Here is a 23,849-nt window from a genome sequence, read left to right on the forward strand (position 1 = left end):
GTGTGTAATAGGGGCACTGCCCCTTTAACAAGACTGTGTAATGGGGCACTGTCCCTTTAACAAGAGTGTGTAATAGGGGCACTGTCCCTTTAACAAGACTGTGTAACAGGGACACTGTCCCTTTAATGAGAGAGTGTAATAATGACTTAGTCCCTTTAACAAGAGTGTGTAACAGGGACACTGTCCCTTTAATGAGAGCATGTAATAGTAACTCAGTCCCTTTAACAAGACTATGTAACAGGGACACTGTCCCTTTAACGAGAGTGTGTAATAGTGACTCAGTCCCTTTAACAAGAGTGTGTAACAGGGACACTGTCCCTTTAATGAGAGTGTGTAATAGTAACTCAGTCCCTTTAACAAGACTGTGTAACAGGGACACTGTCCCTTTAACGAGAGTGTGTAATAGTGACTCAGTCCCTTTAACAAGAGTGTGTAACAGGGACACTGGCTCATGCCCGAAACGTCGATTCTCCTGCTCCTTGGATGCTACCTGACCTGCTGCGCTTTTCCAGCAACACATTTTCAACACTGTCCCTTTAACAAGAGTGTGTAATAGGGACACTGTCCCTTTAACAAGAGTGTGTAATAGGGGCACTGTCCCTTTAACAAGAGTGTGTAACAGGGACACTGTCCCTTTAACAGGAGTCAGTGATGGAACACTGTCCCTTTAACAAGAGAGTGTAATAGGGACACTGTCCCTTTAACAAGACTATGTAACAGGGACACTGTCCCTTTAACAATCGTGTATAGCAGGGACACAATCCCTTTAACAGGAGTCAGTGATGGAACACTGTCCCTTTAACAATCGTGTGTAACAGGGACACAGTCCCTTTAACAGGAGTCAGTGGTGGAACACTGCCCCTTTAACAATCGTGTGTAACAGGGACACAGTCCCTTTAACAGGAGTCAGTGGTGGAACACTGTCCCTTTCACATGAGTGCGTAATAGGGAGACTGTCCCTTTAACAGAATCGATGATACTGACAATGACCCTTTCACAGGCGGGGGGAAGCTGAGACTGTGACATTGTCCCTTCAACAAGGTTTTGTGGGATTGTCATTTCCCCTTTGACAGGAGTCTTGTGATAGCAAGACCTCCCCTTTAATGGGGTTTTGGCCGGGTGGGGAGAGGGCATTGTGAGTATATGCTTGAAGAGGAATAATTTGCAAGGCTGTGGTGAAAGGCAAGGGAGCAGGGAACCAGCAGAATTGCTCAGATCCAGAACAATCCAGACGGGTCAAGTGGCCTCAGTCTGCGTTGTAACCAAGGGAAAACCAGGCTTGCTATTCAGAGAACAGCTTGTGTCTCTGTTGCTCTCTGTTTGTGGGCAAGCCATGAACCCCAACCTCTCTATCAGTAATAAGGTGCTGTGAGCTCCACAAACCTGTTCCCTGAGTCAGCAATCATTTCCATCACCTTCAACATCACTGTCTCAGATTGACAAGTAATGATTACACACTGTCCAGTCCTTTAGCAGCTTCTTCATCTCATTTCAGAAGTGCGTGTTCAGTAATACAACACAGAACATTCCACAATTGATGAATTTATGTCCTAATCTGTACTTGTGATTGCCACAACGCAGTTATTATGTTTCTGTCTGACTTGTCTAATAGATGGGTTGGAAACATATCATTTAGTATTTGGAATTGTAAGAACGTATTGCAATATCTTCTGGGCAGCACACTTTTGGAAGAATCTTTCAATGTTTGGGAACTGCGGGAAATGACGAGCTGCTGCATCAGTGCCTGGTTTGGGAATTGCGCTCTTTCGGATTGTAAGACCCTCTAATGGATAGTGTGGACACCTCGAAGATCATCGAGGGTCTCTCTTCCCTCCATTTACACCACTGACCTGCTGTGCTTTTCCCAGCACCACTCCAATCTCGACTCTGGTTTCCAGCATCTGCAGTACTCACTTTTGCCTAGTTGATGTACACCACACGCTGCAGCCGAAAGGTTAACAGCATTGTGGAAGACCCCACACGCCCCTCACCCAAACTCTTCTCCCTCCTGCCATCTGGCAGAAGATACCGGGGCACTCGGTCTCTCACGGCCAGACAGTTTCTTCCCCCAAGCCATCAGGCTCCTTAACACTATATGATCAGACTCTTCTCCACTTGAAATTCTTTGCACGACTTTGAATAGCTGCTAGAACAATGTCTATTAATTATCATTCTTTTGTTACACTGCAGCTTGCATGTTTTGCATTTCTTATGCACTTATGCCGTTTACGATTGCGTAGTTTGTGCTGTCCATGTAGCACCCTCGGTCCTGGAGGAACACTGTCTCGTTTTTACTCGATCAGTTGTATATGATAGAAATGACAAATAAACAGCTACTCTTTCTCTGTCTCTCTCTCTCTCTCTCTCTCTCTCGCTCTTTCTCTCCATAAAGTCATTGAGGAAGGGTTTTTCAACCAGTCAGATATGGGAACAGAAATAGACCAAACTGCACATTGAGCCGGTAATAAGGACACAGTCCCTTTAACAGTAGTCAGTGATAGGGATACAGTCCTTTTAACAGGAATGTGTAATAGGGTCACTGTCCCTTTAACAGGAGTGTGTAATAGGGTTATTGTGGGAGGTCATGTCACGGCTGGGCAGGGCATTGGTTAGGGCCGTTTTGGAATATTGCGTTCAATTCCTGGTCTCCCTGCTATAACAAGATGTTGCTAAACTTAAGAGTTAAAGTTAAGGGTTCAGAAAAGATTTACAGGGTTGGAGGGTTTGAGCTATTGGGAGAGGTTGAATAGGCTGGGGCTGTTTTCCCTGGAACATCGGAGGTTGAGGGGTGATCTTATGGAGGTTTATAAAATCATGAGGGGCATGAACAGGGTGAATAGTCAAGGTCTTTTCCCAAGGGTAGGGGAGTGCAGAACTAGAGGGTATAGGTTTAGGGTGAGAGGGGAAAGGATATAATAGAGACCTAAGGGGCAACTTTTTCACGCAGAGGGTGGTACGTGTATGGAATGAGCTGCCAGAGGAAGTGGTGGAGGCTGGTATAATTACAACATTTAAAAGGCATCTGGATGCGTATATGAATAGGAAGGGTTTGGAGGGATATGGGCCAGGTGCTGGCAAATGGGACTAGATTGGGTTGGGATATCTGGTCAGCATGGACGGGTTGGACCGAAGGGTCTGTTTCTGTGCTATGATCCTATGAAACTGCTTCACCATTCGATGACATCGTAGTTTGGAAATAATGGTCTTGAACTCCACTTTGTTACCTTTTCCACGTAACCCCTCGGTTCCTCACTGATTAAAAATCTGTCCATCTCAGTCTTGAATATACTTAACGACACAGCCTCAACAGCCCTCTGCTGTAAAGAATTCCACAGATCCTTCATCTGAGAGATGAAATTCCTCTTCAGGTGTTTCCCAGAACTTCGTGGGAAGCTAGGGAAAAGATTGCTCGGTCCCTTGATGAATTATTTGTATCATCGATAGTCATGAATAAAGTGCAAGAAGACTGGAGGTTGGCTAATGTGGCGAAAGTGGGGACTGCCGATGCTGGAGATCAGAGTTGAGAGTGTGGTGCTGGAAAAGCACAGCCAGTCAGGCAGCATCCGAGGAGCAGGAGAATCGACGTTTTGGGCAAAAGCCCTTCATCAGGAAATTGTGGCTAATGCGGTGCCACTATTAAGAAAGGTGAAAAGGAAAAGCCAGGGAACTATAGACCGGTGATCCTGACGTTGGTGGTGAGCAAGTTGTTGGAGGGAATCCTGAGGGATGGGTTCTATGTGCATTTGCAAAGGCAAGGACGCACTAGGGATAGTTACATGGCTTTGTGGGTGGGAAATCATGTCTCACGAACTTGATTCAGGTTTTTGAAGAGGTGACAAAGATGGTTGAAGATCAGATCAGTGAATGCCATCCAAATAGACTTCAGCAAAGCATTCGACAAGGTTCCCCATGGTAGACTGGTTAGGAAAGTTACATCACATGGGAACTGGGGGAGTTAGCCAATTGGAGGAGGTAGCAGAGGGTTGTTTTTCAGACTGGAGGCCTGTGACCAGTGGAGTACTACAAAGATCGATGCCGGGTCCACTGCTTTTCATCATTTATATAAACAATTTGGATGTGAACATAGGAGATATAGTTAGTAAGTTTGCAGATGACACCAAAATTGGAGGTGCAGTGGACAGCGAAGAGGGTTACCTCAGATTACAACAGGATCTTGATCAGATGGGCCAGTGGGCCGAGGAATAGCAGATGGAGTTTAATTCAGGTAAATGAAGAATAGGATAGTGAAGAAGACATTTGGTATGCCTTCCTTTACTAGTCAGAGCATCGAGTGCAGGAGTTGGGAGGTCATGCTGCTGCTGTATTGGACATTGGTTAGGCCACTGTTGGAATATTGCGTGCAATTCTGGTCTCCCTGTTATAGGAAGCATGTTGTGAAACTTGAAAGGATTCAGAAAAGATTTACAAGAATGTTGCCAGGGTTGGAGGCTGGTACAATTGCAGCATTTAAAAGGCATCTGGATGGGTACATGAATAGGATGGGGTTTGGAGGGATATGGGCCAAGTGCTGGCAAATGGGATTAGATTAGGTTAGGATATCTGGTCAGCATGGACGAGTTGGGCCGAATGGTCTGTTTCCGTGCTGTATATCTCTATGACTCTACGAATTGAACATTCTGACTCAGAGGTACCACAGGAGCCCCTGAACAATCTTCCAAGATGTTCCTGTCGATATTTTCGATCGACCTGTTCCGATCTTTTATGACACACCGATGGTGCAGCTGGGGCTTGAATCTGAGCCTCCGGGCTCAGAGGGAGGGACACTACATCAGCCCTCCGAAGTGGTCCTGACGTAAACTGGGGCTCCTCAAGCCTCGGAGCGGAAGGCCACGTCTCCCTGCCCCACAGAGACCTGAGGTAAATCTCACAGGCCAGGAACAACGGCTGGGAGAGGCAGTGATTACAATACACCCCTCAGGGTGCCCAGTTGTCAGGGGAATGGGTAAAACTCCCTCTGCGGCCCTCCTGGGTAGGGGTTCAGGACTCAGAGCTGGTGAGGAGTCATCGCACAGACCCTCGAGTGAGGAAGCAGCCCTGCATCGAATCCACTTCAGTCTGCGCGTTGGTAAATAGACCGCTGATCAAAGTTTGCACTGTCTAAGAAAGGTACTCTAACCTGTGCTGGTGTGCATGGGCAGACATATTAAACAGGGCCCCTCGCTTTGAAGTCTTAGAAGCACGACATCTGCTCCCTTATTCTCTGAGCTTTTCTTCTGGGCTCTGATCTGAAATTCAAGGCACCCGCTGAGTGGTGCTCGAGACTCAGGCACAGCGTTCGAAGCCTCGGTCATTTCCACATCACACAGCCGACAGCCTCTTCACAATCACCCTTGATGAGGAGCACCAGAAGTGGCCAGGGCAAGTGTGGGAGGGGGAGGGCGACTGAGGCCTTGCTCTGGCCTGAAAACATCAGATTGTCGCAGCGCAGCTAGAGGCCATTCGGCCTCTCTCATACTCCATCTCCTGCTTTCCTCCGATAGTCGTACAGCATGGAAACAGACCCTTCGGCCCAACTGGTCTGTGCTGACCAGACGTCCTCATCTGACCTTTTTCTCTTATTCATTCACGGGGCGAGGGCATCGCTGGCTAGGCCAGTATTTATTGCCCTGTCCCTAATGGCCCACAGGGCCAGTCTAAGAGTCAACCACCTCGCTGTGGGTCTGGAGTCACAGGTAGGCCAGAGCAAGTAAGGATGGGCGTGTCCTTCCCTAAAGGACATTAATGAACCAGATGGGCTTTTCAGACGTGGTCCCACCTACCAGCACCCGGCCCATATCCCTCCAAACCCTTCCTATTCATATACCCAGCCAGATGCCTTTTAAATATTGTAATTGTACCAGCCTCCACCACTTCATCTGGCAGCTCATTCCATACACGTACCACCCTCTGTGTGAAAAAGTTACCCCTCAGATCCCTTCTAATTTTTTTCGCCTCTCACCCTAAACCTCTAGTTCTGGACTCCCGTACTCTGGGGAAAAGACCTTGCCTATTTACCCTGTCCATGCCCCTCATGATTTTATAAACCTCTATAAGGTCACCCCTCAGCCTCCGACGCTCCAGGGAAAACAGCCCCGGCCTGTTCAGTCTCCCCAGGACCTACTGCGGAAGCCGGAAATCATGGATAGGTGTGAACTCATTCATTTCATTGGGAAATGTACCTTCCCAGCAGCCCCCTGGTCCCTGGTTCTGGAAGGTTCCCTGGAATATGTTCGGGCCCCGGTAAACCGTAACTGAAACCATGGGAAACGATTCCGCAGATAAGGGGGTGACCCTGTACTCACTTGCTGTGCCCACTGTGATGGTGTTATGAGATCTTCGTGGAAGGTGAAAGCAGAATCTTATTGGAGGCAGACAAACTCCCAAAAAGTCCCCTTTCTCTTGTTGAGACAATTCTTGCAGCAGTGTATACCATCTACAAGACGCACAGCAGAAACTCACCAGAGATCCTCAGACAGCACCTTCCAAACCCACAACCACCTCCCTCGAGATGGACAAGGGAACATGGGAACACCACCCCCTGCAAGTTCCCCTCCACTCCCCATCCCGTTCCTTCAGTGTCACCGGGTCAAATTCCTGGAAATCCCCCCCCTAAGGGCATTGTGGGTCTACCCATAGCGCATGGACTGCAGCGGTTCAAGAAGGCAGCTCACCCCCACCTTCTCAAGGGGGCAACTAGGGACGGGGCAAGAAATGTTGGCCCAACCAGTGAGGCCCACATATCCCATGAATGAATTAAAAACAAACTGAAGTTGGCTAGCCTGCCACACTAAGCCCCAAAAGAACCCACACGCCTGGGCGATACAGATAGCAGCATATCCCCCATGAATTAGTCACTGGCTCCTTATTGTCCATCCCCAATTGCCCTTAAACCGAATGGCTTGCTCCACCATTTGAGATACGCAAAAGTGAGGACTGCAGATGCTGGAAACCAGAGTTTAGATCAGAGTGCTGCTGGAAAAGCACAGCAGGTCAGGCAGCATCCGAGGAGCAGGAAACGTCGATTTTCCCACCATTTGAGATGCCAGTGAACCAATGGGTCTGGAGTCACATGTGGGCCAGACCGGGTCGGGATGGCAGATTTCCTTCCCTAAAGGGCATTAGCGAAACTGAAGGGCTTTTATGATAATCAACGATGGCATAATGACCAAAACGCGTTTTACATTCCAGATTTATCAATAAGATATAAGTGGCACCAGCCACCATAGCAACCCCGGGCCTACTAGCTTGCTAGCAACATTACTGCTTCGCAAAGTGAACATCGAAAGCTGAGAAAGGCTGACGGACTGTAGAAGGAGTCTCGCTCAGCTCAGAATACACAATGCCAACAGGAGAAAACGGGGACTGCAGATGCTGGAGAGTCAGAGTCGGGAGTGTGGTGCTGGAAAAGCACAGCAGGCCAGGCAGCATCCGAGGAGCAGGACAGTCGATGTTTCGGGCATAAGCCCTTCATTAGGAATGTTTGAGGCTGAGGGGGCTGAGAGATAAATGGGGATTGTGGGGCTGTGGGGAAGGTAGCTGGGAAGGTGATAGGTGGTTATAGGAGGGGGACGGTTAATTGTGGACTAAAATTCTCCGTCAGTTCTAGATTTCTGTGACGGCATGTTGGCTCAGTGGTTAGCTCTGCTGCCTCACAGCACCAAGGACTCGGGTTCAATTCCAGCCCCGGGCGACTGTGTGGAATTTGCATATTCTCCTTGTGTCTGTGTGGGTGCTCTGGTTTCCTCCTACAATCCAAAGGTGTGCAGGTTAGGGTGGATTGGCCAGGCTAAGTTGCCCGTAGCATCCAGGGATGTGTAGGTTAGGTGCATTAGTCAGGGGTAAATATAGAGGAATGGGTCTGGGTGGGTCACTCTTCAGAGGGTCGGTGTGGACTTGTTGGGCCGAAGGGCCTGCTCCCACACTGTAGGGATGCTATGATTTCGAAATGGAAGCAGAGCAGGGCTCTTGAGCCAGAGCTTGTCTGCTCCGTCCATTTCTTTTCTTTTATTTGCCATTATCTTACTCCTTTTTTTCTTTCTAGTTGCCTCTCATCCTCAGACGGCATCAGTGATGGCGAACTGAGGGTCTAGGGCCAACCCGAGTTGAAGCTAGTCGAGATGGCGGACAGGTAGCAGATGGACTGTGTGGGCTCCCGAGCCCAGGAGAACATCAAGGTGACCACTGCATCGGGCGGAGGTGGGGGGCAAGGGTTTGTTCCAAACGCTGTGCAGACGGAGGGAGTCGAGTCTGACCTCCAAGAGGGTTGGAGACGGGTTTGGGCCCCGGGCCTGGTGTGGGACCTGGAGGCTTTGGCAGTGGCTGCATTGCCGAAATCGGCCCAACGCGGTGTCATGGCGGCAGCGCTGCCAGTCGAGACAAGATGGCGCCAAACAAGATGGCGCCAAAGGACAGCAAAGTCAATCGTTTCAGGCCGATTGCTTTGAGCTGGTGATGGTCTCAGTGTTGGTGGTGGAAGACCTCTGATCCAGGCCCACGGGCTAAGCGAGGACTGCAAGGTCGAACCTTTAACCTCATTCCCTTATTTCTTCCCCTTCGTATGGGTAGTTCTCCCATAACGCCATCGTTCCATTCCAGCAAAAACCTCGCTTAACAGAAAATCGCTTCATAGAAATAATGGGGCCGTTGGGGAAAGCGAGGTTAGGGGCAAACCACCAAAAACTATCACTCACGATCGCTCATAAATCACCGAAACGTCTAACGCTAAGTACAGGTATCCCCCGCTACCCGAAAGTAGAGCGTTCCCAGGAAAACCGAAAATGGTGTGAAGCCAAGGTGTGTGATTTATTTGGGAAAAAGGTATCGCCGTTTCTCATAAACATGAAAATCCTCTTTGGATTCGTGGAAACAGGTACTGACGTAGCTCTGAAATTGCGTAAAGCGAACATTCAAAAAGTGGGGGATACCTGCCTAGCACAGCCTATAAGACCATAAGACATAGGAGTGGAAGCAAGGCCATTCGGCCCATCGAGTCCACTTCGCCATTCAATCATGGCTGATGGGCATTTCAACTCCACTTACCCGCACTCTCCCCATAGCCCTTAATTCCTTGCGAGATCAAGAATTTATCAATCTCTGCCTTGAACTCACCCAACGTCCCGGCCTCCACTGCACTCAGTGGCAATGAATTCCACAGGGCCACCACTCTCCGGCTGAAGAACTGTCTCCTCATTTCCGTTCTAAATTGACCCCCTCTAATGTTAAGGCTGTGACCACGGCTCCTAGTCTCCCCGCCTAACAGAAACAACCTCCCAGCATCCACCCTTTCTAAGCCATGCATTATCTTATAAGCCTGAATGAAGGTTGATAGTGGTATTTATTAATGAAACAAAAGTAAATTTAACACAGTACATTTTTTAAAAAACATAAGAAAGCTGCTGTCTGTACAGTACCTCTCACAGAAAGCTGCTCTGCCATTAGCTGACATGGCGCATGCACAGTATGGCACAGTATGGCACGGTCAGGACAGCGGAATTCGGCTCATGTACAAACAAAGCGTACAAGCCAATTCCCGCGGGAATCACGCTATTGCGAACAGAGGTACGCGTTCTTGAAAATACCGTTCCCGAGTTCTTCAGGGACGTAATAGCCAAACCACGCTGCCGAAAGGCGCGTTATCCTAGATCTACCTCTACCTACAATTTTGTACCTAGGTACCTTTGAACCTAAGCGTGGCACGGTGGCTCAGTGTTTAGCACTGCTGCCTCACAGCGCCGGGTTCGATTCCAGCCTTGGGTGACTGTCTGTGTGGAGTTTGCGCATTCTCCCCGTGTCTGCGTGGGTTTCCTCCGGGTGCTCCGGTTTCCTCCCACAATCCAAAAGGCCAGGTGAATTGGCCATGCTAAATTGCCCATAGTGTTAGTTGCGTTAGTCAGAGGGAAATAGGACTGGGTGGGTTACTCTTCAGAGCTTTGGTGTGGGCTTGTTGGGTCGAAGGGCCTGTTTCCGCACTGTAGGGAATCTAATCTAAGATGGCAACTCTGAACACTTTTCACTGTACTCCTGTCCTTGAGTATGCGTGACAATCAGACCTAATTCTCGAAAAAATATTCTGTTCTCTGAAACTTTAGGAGCATGCTGGGTGATCTCGTCGAAAAGTAGAAAATTCTCCGATGTCTTGTAGATGGTAGAGATGTCACTGATCTCTGCCTGGAGAGACTAGACACTGAGCTTCACCTCCTTATGAGAAGGGGCAGGCCTTTTAGGACGAAGATGTAGAGGAAGTTTGACACTGAGTATTGCTAATCTTTGCAATTCTCTACCCCACTGCTCGAACACTGATCAGATCAAATGATCATTGGATACCGAGGGAGTCAAAGGTCATGAGGTTTAGGATGGAAAGGTGTGAACTCAAGCACTGTGGTAGTGTCCCTACTTCTGAGCCAGGAGGCCTAGGCTGACATCCCACTAGAGGTGTACAATAACAAGTCTGAGTATTTGGTTAGAAAATACCCCCTATATAATGGCTGTGCAGAAGACAAAGGATTAAATGGCCATACTCCTGTTGCTGTTACGGACAGAATAATGACAATAGATTCAGGTTGTATATTCCGCCAGGTTTAACGGAAAAGGTGTGCTTCTGAGGGCTTCAGTTTTGTAGGACAGAACCGTGCTGCAGTTCTTAGCCGCTTTTGCTCTCTCAGTTATTCCTGAATCAGACAAAGCCTCATGGACACTCATCATTTCAACCTGACGGCCTGGTTGCTCCTATTGACTATTGGTGCCGTGCCCCATCTACTGTTCATAATGAGTACTGCAACATTGTTGGAAATGCACATCAAATTTGCAGATCTAGATTAGATTACTTACAGTGTGGAAACAGGCCCTTCGGCCCAACAAGTCCACACCAACCCTCCGAAGAGCGACCCACCCAGACCCATTCCCCTACGTTTACCCCTTCACCTAACACTATGGGCAATTTAGCATGGCCATTTTTGGACTGTGGGAGGAAACTGGAGCACCCGGAGGAAACCCACGCAGACATGGGGAGAATGTGCGAACTCCACACATGCAGTTGCCTGAGGCAGGAATTGAACCCGGGTCTCTGGCACTGTGAGGCAGCAGTGCTGACCACTGTGTCACCTAGGGTGAGAGTTGTCAGTTTGTGAGAGTATGTGGATTCAGGATGAAATGTTATCAAGACCAAGTTGTCAGAACCACGGGCCAAAAGACCTCTTTTGTACCGTATGAACATACAAATTAGGAGTCTAATACTGGGGGGGGGGGGGGGGGGGGTGGCATGCAGTTGAGGTGAGGAGGGAACAGTTCAAAAGAGACACGAGGGTTAAGTTTCTTTGCACAGAGAGTGGAGGAATGATAAGGGCATTTTAAGGGGTTTTTAGATAAGCATATGGAAATGTAAGGTTTGGGGGGATATGGACCAAGGGCAGACATAAGGGATTAACTTAATTTGGTGTCACGTTCAGTACAACATTGTGGGCCGAAGGGCCTGTTCCTGTGCTGTACTGTCCTACGTTCTAGGAGCAGGAGTAGGCCATTCGGCCCATCCACCATTCAATAAGTTTGTGGCTGATCTGATTCTAACCTCAACTCTGCATCCCTGCCTATCTCCAAAAAACTTTCACCTGCCCACTAATTAATAACCTAACCACCTCGGCCTTAAAAATATTCAAGCATTGTGTTCCATCGCCTTTTGCAAGAGAGGATTCCAACGATTCAGCATCTTCTGCGGGAAAGGAAAATCTCCTTATCTCTATTTTCAAGGCAGGAATTTTAAAAGGAGGTCCTCAAGAGTAGTAATATCTGGATTACTCCCAGTGCTGCGAGCTTGTGAGGGTAGGAGTAGGAGGATAGAGCAGATGAATGCATGACTGAGGAGCAGGTGGATGGGAGAAGGATTCACATTTTTGGATCACTGGAATCTCTTCTGGGTTGGAAGTGACCTGTATAAGAAGGACGGATTGCACCTGAATTGGAAGGGGTCGAATGCACTGGCAGGGAGATTTGCTAGAGCTGCTCGGGAGTAGTTAAACTAATAAGGTGGGGGGGAGTGAGACACAGGGAGATAGTGAGGAAAGAGATCAATCTGAGACTGGTACAGTTGAGTAAAGAAACGAGTCAAATAGTCAGGGCAGGCAGGGACAAAGCAGGGAACAAGGCAGGACTGAAAAATTAAACTGTGTTCATTTCAATGCAAGAGGGCTAACAGGGAGGGCAGATGAACTCAGGGCATGGTTAGGAACATGGGACTGGGATATCACAGCAATTAAAGAAACATGGCTCAGAAATGGACAGGACTGGCAGCTTAATATTCCATGAAACAAATGCTATCAGAAGGAAAGAAATGGGGGCCAGAGAGGAGGGAGAGTGATGTTTTTGATAAGGATAGCATTACTGCTGTACTTAAGGAGGATATTCCTGGGAATACATCTAGGGAAGTTAGGGTGGAACTGAGAAACAAGAAAGGATGATCACCTTACTGGGATTGTATTGCAGACCCCCTAATAGTCAGCGGGAAATTGAGAAACCAATTTTTTTAAGGAGATGTCAGTTATCTGTAAGAATAATAGGGAGGTTATGGTAGGGGATTATAGGACAAGCCAAACAGAGAACAGCCAGGGAATTCCTAGAGGCATGGTGCTCATCCACAGATTCTATCAACAAACACATTGAACTGGACCCAATATACCGGCCACTGCAGCGGACAGCTGGAACTGACAACCGGAAGCGGCAGAGACAAACCACTATAAATGCTGGAGGAAACATCACAGAAGCGCTTCACAGGAGGCTCCCAAGCACTGAGGATGTCACCTAGACAGGGGACGAAACGTCTGCAACACAAATTCCCAGCTCGGCGAACAGAACCACAACAACGAGCACCCGAGCTACATATCTTCTCACAATCAGTGTGGAAAAGGACATGGAAGATATAGAATGTGGGGAAATAGATGGTGACATCTTGAAAAATGTTCATATTACAGAGAGGAAGCGCTGGATGTCTTGAAACGCATAAAGGTGGATAAATTCCCAGGATCTGATCAGGCGTACCCTAAAACTCAATGGGAAACTAGAGAAGTGATTGCTGGGCCTCTTGCTGAGATATTTGTATCATCGATTGTCACAGGTGAGGTGCTGGAAGACTGGAGGCTGGCTAACGTGGTGCACTGTTGAAGAAGGATGGTAAGGACAAGTCAGGGAACTATAGGCCAGTGAGCCTGATGGTGGTGGGCAAGTTGTTAGAGGGAATTCTGAGGGACAGGATGCACATGTATTTGGAAAGGCAAGGACTGATTAGGGATAGTCATCATGGCTTTGTGTGTGGGAAATCATGTCTCACAAACTTGATTGAGTTTTTTGAAGAAGTAACAAAGAGGATTGATGAGGGCAGAGGGTGGACATGACTTCAGTAAGTTATTTGACAAGGTTCCCCATGAAAGACTGGTTAGCAAGGTTAGATCTCATGGAATACAGGGAGAACTAACCATTTGTATACAGAACTGGCTCAAAGGTAGAAGACAGAGGGTGGTGGTGGAGGGTTATTTTTCAGACTGGAGGCCTGTGACCAATGGACTGCCACAAGGATCGGTGCTGGGTCCACTATTGTTTGTCATTTATATAAATGATTTGGATGTGAGCATAAGAGGTATAGTTAGTAAGTTTGCTGATGACAGACTTATACACTTAATGGTAAGGTCCTAGGGAACGTTGCTGAACAAAGAGACCTTGGAGTGCAGGTTTAAAGCTCCTTGAAAGTGGAGTCGCAGGTAGATAGGATAGTGAAGGAGGCATTTGGTATGCTTTCGTTTATTGGTCAGATTATTGAGTTGGGAGTTGGGAGGTCATGTTGCGGCTGTACAGGACATTGGTTAGGCCACTGTTGGAATATTGCGTGCAATTCTGGTCTCCTTCCTATCGGAAAGATGTTGTGAAACTTGAAAGGGTTCAGAAAAGATTTACAAGGATGTTGCCAGGGTTGGAGGATTTGAGCTATAGGGAGAAGCTGAATAGGCTGGGGTTGTTTTCCCTGTAGTGTCGGAGGCTGAGGGGTACCTACTAGAGGTTTATAAAATCATAGGGTAAATAGCTAAGGTTTTTTCCCTGGGGTGGGGAGAGTCTAGAACTAGAAGGCATAGGTTTCGAGTGAGAGGGGAAAAGATATGAAAGAGACCTAAGGGGCAACCTTTTCACACAGAGGGTGGTGCAAATGTGGAATGAGCTGCCAGAGAAAGTGGTGGAGGCTGGTACAATTACAACATTTAAAAGGCATTTGGATGGGTATATGAATAGGAAGGGTTTGGAGGGATATGGGCCAGGTGCTGGCTAGTGGGACTAGATTGGGTTGGAATATCTGGTCGACATGGATGGGTTGGACCAAAGGGTCTGTTTCCATGCTGTACATCTCTATGACCCATTGCACCGCTCCATTTCCCTCCTTTCAACTGATCCCCTGCCTCAAACATACTCAGTTTGCTAATGTAGTGTGTTAGGGAATCTTGGGATGCAATGGCAGTGGCCCTGTCTCTAAACCAGGACGCCTGGGTTCAAGTTCCACGTCCTCCAGAAGTGTACATTAACATCTCTAAACAGGGTTAATTAGGAAAAGAAAACGCACAAACGTGTTGCAGGGTCTGATCTCACTATGATACACACAGAGAGGGGACCTTGCTCTGTGAAATTTGATCGCTCAGTTAAAGGTATCGTACCTTGATGAATTTGGTAAATCTGTAGACTTCACTTGGGATACAATGAGGTACTGCACTGTAATACAATAACAGATTTTCATTGAATCACATCCCAAAGAATACGGTGTTGATGTTAAGTAGCTCTTTCATTCAAAGCCAATAGAAGATGGTGATTGAGTTATTTAATTCATTCGGATGATGGCTGCCCTGAACTTCAAACATATTACCCAGTTTTTCCTACACGTTTACTGAGAGGTTTGGATCATAGTCCCTCCAACTCCTGAAGGCTGACCCATCCTTCACTCAGATACTGGCTGCAGACTATCCCAATTGCATCAGCCTGCATTCACACCCCACAATAAGCCAGCGATAATCTATCAATCCAATTTCAAATAACCGAGACTTGCCAGGGAAGAGGGACTCCTCACTGCTCTACCCGACAAACAGAATAGGGTGGGGATTTTTGTTCAGAGTTGGGGGATGAAGCACCCTCATGCATGCCCAACGCAATCATCTCTGCACGTTCTGTGCAAAGGGTCGTGCGAGTCGAAATGTTGAACTCTGATTTCTTTCCGCAGATGCTGAGCTTTTCCGGCAATTTCTATTTTGGTCTCTGATTTACAGCATCCGCAGTTCTTTCAGGTTTTGACCCCCACAAGCAAATTCTTTACCGACAGAAAAAGTCACCAGAGGTGGGAAATATTTTTCAATCAACTAACCACTACTTTTATTTCGGTGCTGAAAGTTGGACACAAGTAAATATCGAAGAGTGAGCACCGTTTGAGCTCTTTGCACAAATACTTTTTTTAAATGGATTATATTAGTGAAAAATAAACACCGAATCAACAATGGGGCACTCAGTTCAGAAATGCCCCCTCATGTTGGCATCAGTAGCTGGTACGTGACCTCGGAGTGAGCACTTACTTTGAAAACTTGTTTTTTCAAATGCAACCGGAATAAAGCATTAACAGATATTTATCCACAGTTCTAACAAGTTCACACATGTCCTGCTTCAGAATTAGTTCATAAATTAACCTCCACATATATACTGAAACTGGAATCAGAATTTCAGATGAATGAATAAATTCTTTATTTCTAAAATCTGTTATGCTCCCCGCCCCCCCCCACCCAGCCTTAAATGAACAGAGGCTGCCCTTTGACAAATAGCTGCAATTTAAACGTTATTAGTAATTTAATGTACCAAATATTCCACGCTGGAATACAGTGATTACAAAGTTATCATACTTAAATACAGATATGTTTCAGAACAAATACAGTACAGCACATTAACCTGGACTCCAAATTCACTTGTCTTCAACAGGATTATATTAATACAAAATCAGGAAGTTGATTATTACAGTCCATGGTCTCACTCTGTCTTTTTCAGTGAAACGTTAAACTTATGACAATACAAAGATGTTCACTTAATCATTTTTCTTCTCTTCCTCCGGTTTCGCCATTAGAGCTTCAGGGGAACTATTTTCTTTTGACGCCTTCACAGAGTCCTCTCCACTTGTCCCGAATTCATTCATTCGAGTAGGATCCACTCGATAGATCCAGCGTTGGTACAAGTAGATAAAAAACACAACATCTAATTTGGGGGAAAAAAAACAAGGGGAGTCATCTCAGACAAGTGTAGACTGATCCATTCTACGGACACGTTAAGTCAAGGTCAGCCTGCTCTCGCATTCAAGAGTCTATAGTGCTATTCAAAAACATTGTGCCATTTATAATTTATAATATTCAAAAACGAGACTCCCTCAGGGTCCAGACTTAAGAAACCTCAACACAGGTTATCCAATCATTCTCAGATGAACACTGGTGGGAAATGGATGGGTGTTGCTGGGTTTTCCACATTATACCTGTTACTGCACTACAAAAGGACATCAGGGGCTGGGTTAAGAAATTGCAGGTCTTTTGTTTGTGGATGACATCAGACTGCTGCATGCAGGTGACCCCAAAGCACTTTTCACAGCATTTGCAAACCAAACATCAACAGTATTTAGGAAGGTGATTCAGAGTTTGGGAGAAACTTTTGAATCCCAAAAAATGTGAGCGCACACGAGGGGGGGGAAGCAGAGGCGCCTCAAGTAGGGGTTTCAACGGGCCAACTGAAGCTCTGCCATCAGTGAAAGGATGCAGAGATCTGAAAAGCTGAAGAGTTGCAGGAAGATCAGAGTGTCTTGCAGCGTGGAAAGAGGCCAGTCGGCCCATTGAGCCCACGCTGACCCTCCGAAGAACATCCCACCCAGACCCACTCAAAAACCCATAACCCCACATTTCCCATGGCTAATGCACTTAGCTTGCACATCACTGATCACTATATGCACCCTAACCTGCACATAGAGTCATAGAGATGTACAGCATGGAAAGAGACCCTTCGGTTCAACCTGTCCATACTGACCAGATATCCCAACCCAATCTAGTCCCACCTGCCAGCACCCGGCCCATATCCCTCCAAATCCTTTCTTTCATATACCCATCCAAATGCCTCTTAAATGTTGCAATTGTACCAGCCTCCACCACTTCCTCTGGCAGCTCATTCTTTGGACTGTGGGAGGAAACCCACGCAGACACGGGGCGAATATACAAACTCCACACAGACAGTTGCTCAAGGCTGGAATGGAAACCGGGTCCCTGGCACCGTGAAGCAGCAGTGCTAATCACTGAGCCACCGTGCTGCCCAGTTCAGTCAGAATTTTGTGACCGCTGGGATTCAACAGCAGAGTAGGGACGGTCCTGCCATTACTATTGAGGGGCTGATTGGAAGCTGGTCAGGATGGTGCTTGAGATGGTTTGTCAAAGGGAGGAACTGGTGAGTTCTCTTTCCATTCCATGATCACTTAGTTTCCGAAGAATGTGAGGCACAGTAAAACCCAATGGAGTTGATCTCGAACCAACTAGTGCACTTCAGCTTGCACCCTTCCAATTGGTGAGATCGCTACAGGACTTGAGTTCTTGTAGGAGATGGGTATTGCTGGCTATCACTTATTGCCCATCCCTACTTCCATTCGACAGGAGGTGTGAGGCACTGCAGCACATAGTGAAGATCTTCCTATGGGACTAGATACTGTTTCAGGAAAAAATGTAGGAATGGCCTTTGTAGATATCTTCCCAAATCAAGATAGCAAGAGAGATGGCGGGGAACTTGCAGGTGTTATTTTCAGATTTGATCAAGGGATACTGACAAGGAGCATTTATTCCCCTTGGGAAGGTAGGTGTGAGGGTACACACTGTAAGGGAGATGACAGCAAAGAGGCATCTCTCTCCTGCCTGATGCCAAGCTCTTATTTATGATCCAGGTGCTGGACCCAGCCAAGGAAGCGCATCATGTTTTTATTTCTGTTGTGGAGATGGTGGAGAGGCGTTGAGACATAAGGAGGTGAGTTAATTGTTCAGAACATCCAGCCTTGAACCAACTCTCACAGCCACAGCTTTTACGACGAGTTAAGTTTGTGGTCAATGGTAACTGTGGAGTATTCGGTGCTGGGAGGGCCATTAAATATCTTGGGGAGATGCGGAGGAATGCAACAGGAATTGGAGAAGGCGACTGCTTCATTAGGAGGATGGGGTGAAAATGGAGGATAAGTTCGGGATATCGGTTTGCTCACTGAGCTGAAAGGCTCATTTTCAGACGTTTCGTCACCATACTAGGTAACATCTTCAGTGAGCCTCTGGATGAAGCACTCATGTTTCCTGCTTTCTATTTATAGAATTTCTACAAATAGAAAGCAGGAAACATCAGCAGTGCTTTGTCCGGAAGCTCACTGAAGCGGTTTATCTAGTATGGTGACGAAACGTCTGAAAATGAACCTTCCAGCTCAGCGAGCAAACCTACATCCAGAACCTCAATCTTCTCAAAACATGGGGGATGCGTTCTGGTCTGAAAACAACAAGTGCTGGAGATCACAGCGGGTCAGGCAGCATCCATGGAGAGACAGCAAGCGAGCCTTGCAAGCTCTGATGAAGAGTCATCTAGACTCGAAAGGTTAGCTTGCTCTCTCTCCACGGATGCTGCCTGACCCGCTGTGGTCTCCAGCATTTGTTGTTTTCATACCAGATTCCAGCATCTGTTGTAATTTGCTCCCACGATACGTTCTGCTCATCCTGTAAGAGGATGGATATTACTAAGCCAGAGAAGGTTCAGAAAGGATTTACTAGGATGTTGCCAGGAATTGAGATATAAGGAGAGGCTGGATAGGCTGGGACTTTTTACTGGAGCATAGAAGGTTGAGGGGTGACCTTATAGAGGTTCATAAAATCATGAGGGGGACAGACAGGTTTGACAGCAGGTGCCTTTTCCCTAGGGTAGGCAATTTCAAGACTAGGAGCATATTTTTAAGGTGAGAGGAGAAGGATGTTTAAAAGAATGGAGACAATGTTTTTTCTTTAAACGTACAGAGTGGTGTGTGTGTGTGTAGAATGAACCTCCAGAGGAAGTGGTAGATGCAGGTACAGTCACAACATTTAAAAACATTTGGATAAGTACATGAATAAGAAATGTTTGGTGGGATATGGACCAAGCGCAAGCAGGTAGGACTATGGGATTATGTTCAGTCTGGACTGTTTGGGCCAAAGGGTCAGTTTCCGTGCTGTATGACTCTAACTGAATAGTTCAAGGGGCTCACCAGTAGTTAAGTCTCCATGGTGGATGGAGCAGTAAATGAGGAGGAATTGGAAATTAGAGAAGAACCTCAAACAGGATACAGAGCTGGAAGGAGTTATATTCCACAAAGGCTTCCTTACATCACATCCTGTCATGTGATCTGCCCTTATAATTCTTAACAAGGTTTCGAAATGTTCATCGTGCAATTTCCGAAGCCAAGTGTTCCACATTATTCTAAAGTTCAAAAACCCAGAAGCAGAAAGGATTTTTTGCACTTTCTCTCATAAACCTGAAGCCTGAATCAACAACAAGAACGACTTCAGTTTAAAGGAGACAATTATATCTCCCTTCTTCAACACGCCAAGCTCAGACAGTTGCTTGTCAGTAGTCTGAATCCTGGAATCAATAATTATAGTCATATGAACACACACATTAGGGGATGATGTAGGTCCCTTGAGCCCGCTCCGTCATTTAATGATGATGTGGAGTTGCCGGGGTTAGATGTGGGGGGGGGGGGGGGGGGGGGTGGACAAACTCACATGACACCAGGTTATAGTCCTACAGGTTTATTTGAAACCGCTTTCGGAGTGCTGCTCCTTCGTTAGGTGAAGTGCACACTTCAGAAAATCCCTAAAGTAACCTCTCCCCGCCCCCCCCGCTGGTTTATAAAGCGAGTAAGGCAAAAGATGGGAAATTATAGGCTGATTAGCCTGACCTCAGTTGTTGATAAGATTTTGGAGTCCATTGTGAAGGATGAGATTTCTGAATATTTGGAAGTGTATGGTAAATAGGGTAAAGTCAGCATGGTTTCATCAAGGGGACGTCATGCCTGACAAATCTGTTAGAAATCTTTGAGGAAGTAACGAGCAAGAGAGACCAAGGAGAGCCAATGGATGTTATCTATCTGGACTTGCAGGAAGACTTTGATGTGGTGCTGCACAGGAGGCTGCTGAGTAAGATAAGGCCCATGGTGTTAGAAGCTAGGTACTAGTATGGATAGAAGATTGGGTGTCTGGTAGAAGGCAGAGTGTGGGGATTAAAAAAAGGTCCTTCTCAGGGTGGAAGCCAGTGTCTCGTGGCGTTCCGCAAGGGTCAGTGCTGGGACCACAACTTTTCACTTTATACACTAATGATCTGGATGAGGGCATTCTGGCTAAGTTTGCTGACAATACAAAGATAGGTAGAGGGACTGGTAGCATTGAGGAGGTGGGGAGGCTGCAGAAGGATTTGGACAGGTTAGGGGAGTGGGCAAAGAAATGGCAGATTGAATACAATGTGGGAAAGTGTGAGGTTGTACACTTTGGTAGGAAGAATAGAGGCAAGGACTATTTTCTAAATGGGGAGAAAATTCAGAAATCTGAAGTGCAAAGAGACCTGGGAGTCCTAGATCAGGTTTAGCTTAAGGGAAACTTGCAGGTTGAGTCAGTAGTCAGGAAGACAAATACAATGTTGGCATTCATCTGAAGAGGACTTGAGTATAAAAGCAGGGATGTGTTTCTAAGGCTGGTCAGACCACTTTTAGAGTATTGAGAGCAATTTTGGACCCCATACCTCAGGGATATACTGGTCCTGGAGCGGGTCCACAGGAGGTTCACGAGAACGGACCCAGGAATGTTTGAGGACTCTGGGTCTAGACTCAATGGAGTTTAGAAGAATAAGGGGTGGATCTAATTGAAACATACAGAATACTGAATGGCGCTGGTGGACGTTGCGAAGCTGTTTCCATTGGATGTAGGTTTGCTCACTGAGCTGGAAGGTTCATTTCCCGACGTTTCGTCAATCTACTTGGTAACATCTTCAGTGGGCCTCAGGTGAAACACCGCTGAAAATTCCTGCTTTCTATTTAAATGTTTGGCTTTCTTTGGGTTGGTGATGTCATTTCCTGTGGTAAAGTCACTTCCGGTTCCTTTTCTCAGGGGGTGGTAGATGGGGTCTAACTCGATGTGTTTGTTGATTGCGTTCTGAATGGAATGCCATGCTTCTAGGAATTCTCGTGCGTGTCTCTGTTTGGCTTGTCCTAGGATAGATGTGTTGTCCCAGTCAAAATGGTGTCCTTCCACATTCATTTGTAAGGATACTAGAGAGAGAGGGTCATGTCTTTTGTGGCTAGTTGGTGTCCATGTATCCTGGTGGCTAGTTTTCTGCAGGAATTTTCAGCGGTGTTTCGTCTGAGGCCCACTGAAGATGTTACCTAGTAGGGTGACAAAACGTCTGGAAATGAACCTTCCAGCTCAGCGAGCAAACCTACATCCAGAACTTCAACCTGAACTACAAATCTTCTCAAAACTCGCTAAGATGCTTCCATTGTTAGGAGAGACTAGGACTCGAGGGCACAGCCTTAGAGTAAAGGGAAAGTCCTCTAGAACGGAGATAAGGAGGAACTTCTTCAGGCAGACATTGGTGAATCTATGGAATTCATTGCCACAGGAGGCTGTGGAGGCCAGGTCATTGAGTATGTTAAGACAGAGATAGGTAGGTTCTTGATTGTCAAAGGGGTCAAAGGTTACGGGGAGAAGGTGGGAGAATTGGATTGAAGAACTTATCGGCCTCAAGTGAATGGCAGAGCAGACTGGATGAACCGAGTGGCCCAATTCCTGCTCCTGTGTCTTATGGTCCAACAGAAATGTCGCCAGCCAAGTTAAAGGTGCACACTGAGAATACCCATCTTCATTGTCCATAACTGAGGGATGTAAAAGAGTCATCTAATCAGTGGATAAATTTATTGAAATGATGCAATCACTTACCATCTCTCAAACATCCTATTCTGTACATCATTGGCATTTTGATAACAAATGCAAAGAGATCATCAATAAAGGTATTTAGTGCTTTGTAGGTAAGCATCCTCCACGGGAGATGAGCTACTGACTTTAGCTTATAATTAATGAAAAGCTGTGGTGTCATTGTTATAAATCCTGGAAGGAGGAAACAAAATAGACACTTATAATCTTCAGACACACAACAGGCCATTCATCCCATCATGCTCATACTGGCTCTTTGATAGAGCTAACTGACTTAGAATAAAGAAACAGCCAACTTTGTTCAGATTGATCAAACTGATCTGCAATCTAATTCCATAGCTTGGCACACAGCCCTGAACATCGCTGAATAACAAAAATCTCTCCGACAATTCATCGGACATTAAAAGCTCTTCAAGGAAGTGGGTCCCAAACTTTGCGAATCTTCTCATTCCAACTCTGAAAGGCCTGGTATTATATTTAAAGACCATGCAGAATTTGAATACACTGGAAATTAAAACTTCAAGGGTTGCTACAGGAATATAATTTCGTAACACTTGCGTCCCTCCTCCCATGCAGCTTCCAATGTAAAAGTATTAACTTCAGGCCACTGCAATTAACAATTATCAGCACTCAATGTGCTCATCTCACACCTGCTGGATTTGAACCCAGCCTGAATAATCTGGATTTAGGACATTGAAACATTGAAGGTGGATTAGTGAAGCGATGTTCTGGATGTTCAGCAAATGATCATTAATCTGGTAGAAAAATCTGCATTACCTGAGCATACTAATACTTGACACTGCAGGTTTATCAAGGGGGAATAAATATAATCAGGAATTCAGTGATAGCCCCAGGATTATAAATCCCACATTTGCCACTAAATTGTATTAAGTATCTATGCTAATGCTAAGAAGCGATGAATCATTTTGCACCCAAATAGTATGTTAATTGTTAACCGGTGTGTGGCACGAACATTTCCTTCTTCTCAGCTTTCCCCACCCCCACTGACTTCTGTATTCAAATAGATCATTCTCCTGGATATCTGCCAGCTCCAGCATGATGCATGCACCAAACATCTTCCTCAGCCTTCCTTTTAAGAGCTTTAGTTGGAAATATCCTCCCTGCAACATCCTAGACCATTCTTCAGTCACCTTGAACACACCCTCCTTGGACACGAGATTAGAGTAGATTCCCTACAGTGTGGAAACAGGCTTTTCGGCCCAACCAGTCCACACCGACCCTCCGGCGAGTAACCCACCCAGACCCATTTCCCTCTGACTAATGCACCTAGCACTATGGGCAATTTAGCATGGCCAATTCACCTGACCTGCACATCTTTGGACTGTGGGAGGAAACCGGAGCACCCGGAGGAAACCCACGCAGACATGGGGAGAATGTGCAAACTCCACACAGACAGTCGGTTAAGGCTGGAATCGAACCTGGGACCCTGGCGCTGTGAGGCAGCAGTGCTAACCACTGAGCCACTGTGCTGCCCATCACCGATGTGACCTCATCTCTCAGGATGCTGACTCAAACCAGTTTCACCATTCTGTTCTGTTGCACGGTCATGGAGTTGACATGTTAACTGTGCTCCCGACTGTAAATTAACTACCTGGACTCATTAACAGGAATTAAATAAACTGGAAGCCAGTCTCGAAAAGGACTGACTGGACCTCACCTGACCGATTCTACTCGTGTTCCTCCCGAGGAGCTTTCTGAATCTTTCTGAGGACCTTTTTTTGGTTATGTTTGAGTCTTGTATTCAAGCTAAACAATAATCCCAGACCTGGTGAAATCAGTGACTTAGCTCTGTCAACTGTGTCCTATACTCCCCACTCCCTTCTA

The 23,849-nt window shown here is 46.6% G+C and overlaps 1 protein-coding gene across 3 annotated transcripts in view; it reads right to left on the reverse strand.

Moving 5' to 3' along the window:
- Positions 1 to 15,360: 15,360 nt before the first annotated feature.
- Positions 15,361 to 23,849, reverse strand: part of clptm1 (CLPTM1 regulator of GABA type A receptor forward trafficking) — a 63,403-nt gene continuing 54,914 nt past the window's right edge. For all 3 annotated transcript variants that reach the window (XM_043680901.1, XM_043680900.1, XM_043680902.1), the window contains exons 13-14: positions 22,011 to 22,178; positions 15,361 to 16,251 (exon numbers count right to left, since the gene is read on the reverse strand). In XM_043680901.1, coding sequence (XP_043536836.1) covers positions 16,085 to 16,251; positions 22,011 to 22,178 — 335 coding nt within the window. In that variant the 3' untranslated portion in view covers positions 15,361 to 16,084. The remainder of the gene's footprint in view (positions 16,252 to 22,010; positions 22,179 to 23,849) is intronic.

Source organism: Chiloscyllium plagiosum, chromosome 41, assembly GCF_004010195.1.
Source record: "Chiloscyllium plagiosum isolate BGI_BamShark_2017 chromosome 41, ASM401019v2, whole genome shotgun sequence".
Classification (NCBI taxonomy): Eukaryota; Metazoa; Chordata; class Chondrichthyes; order Orectolobiformes; family Hemiscylliidae; genus Chiloscyllium; species Chiloscyllium plagiosum.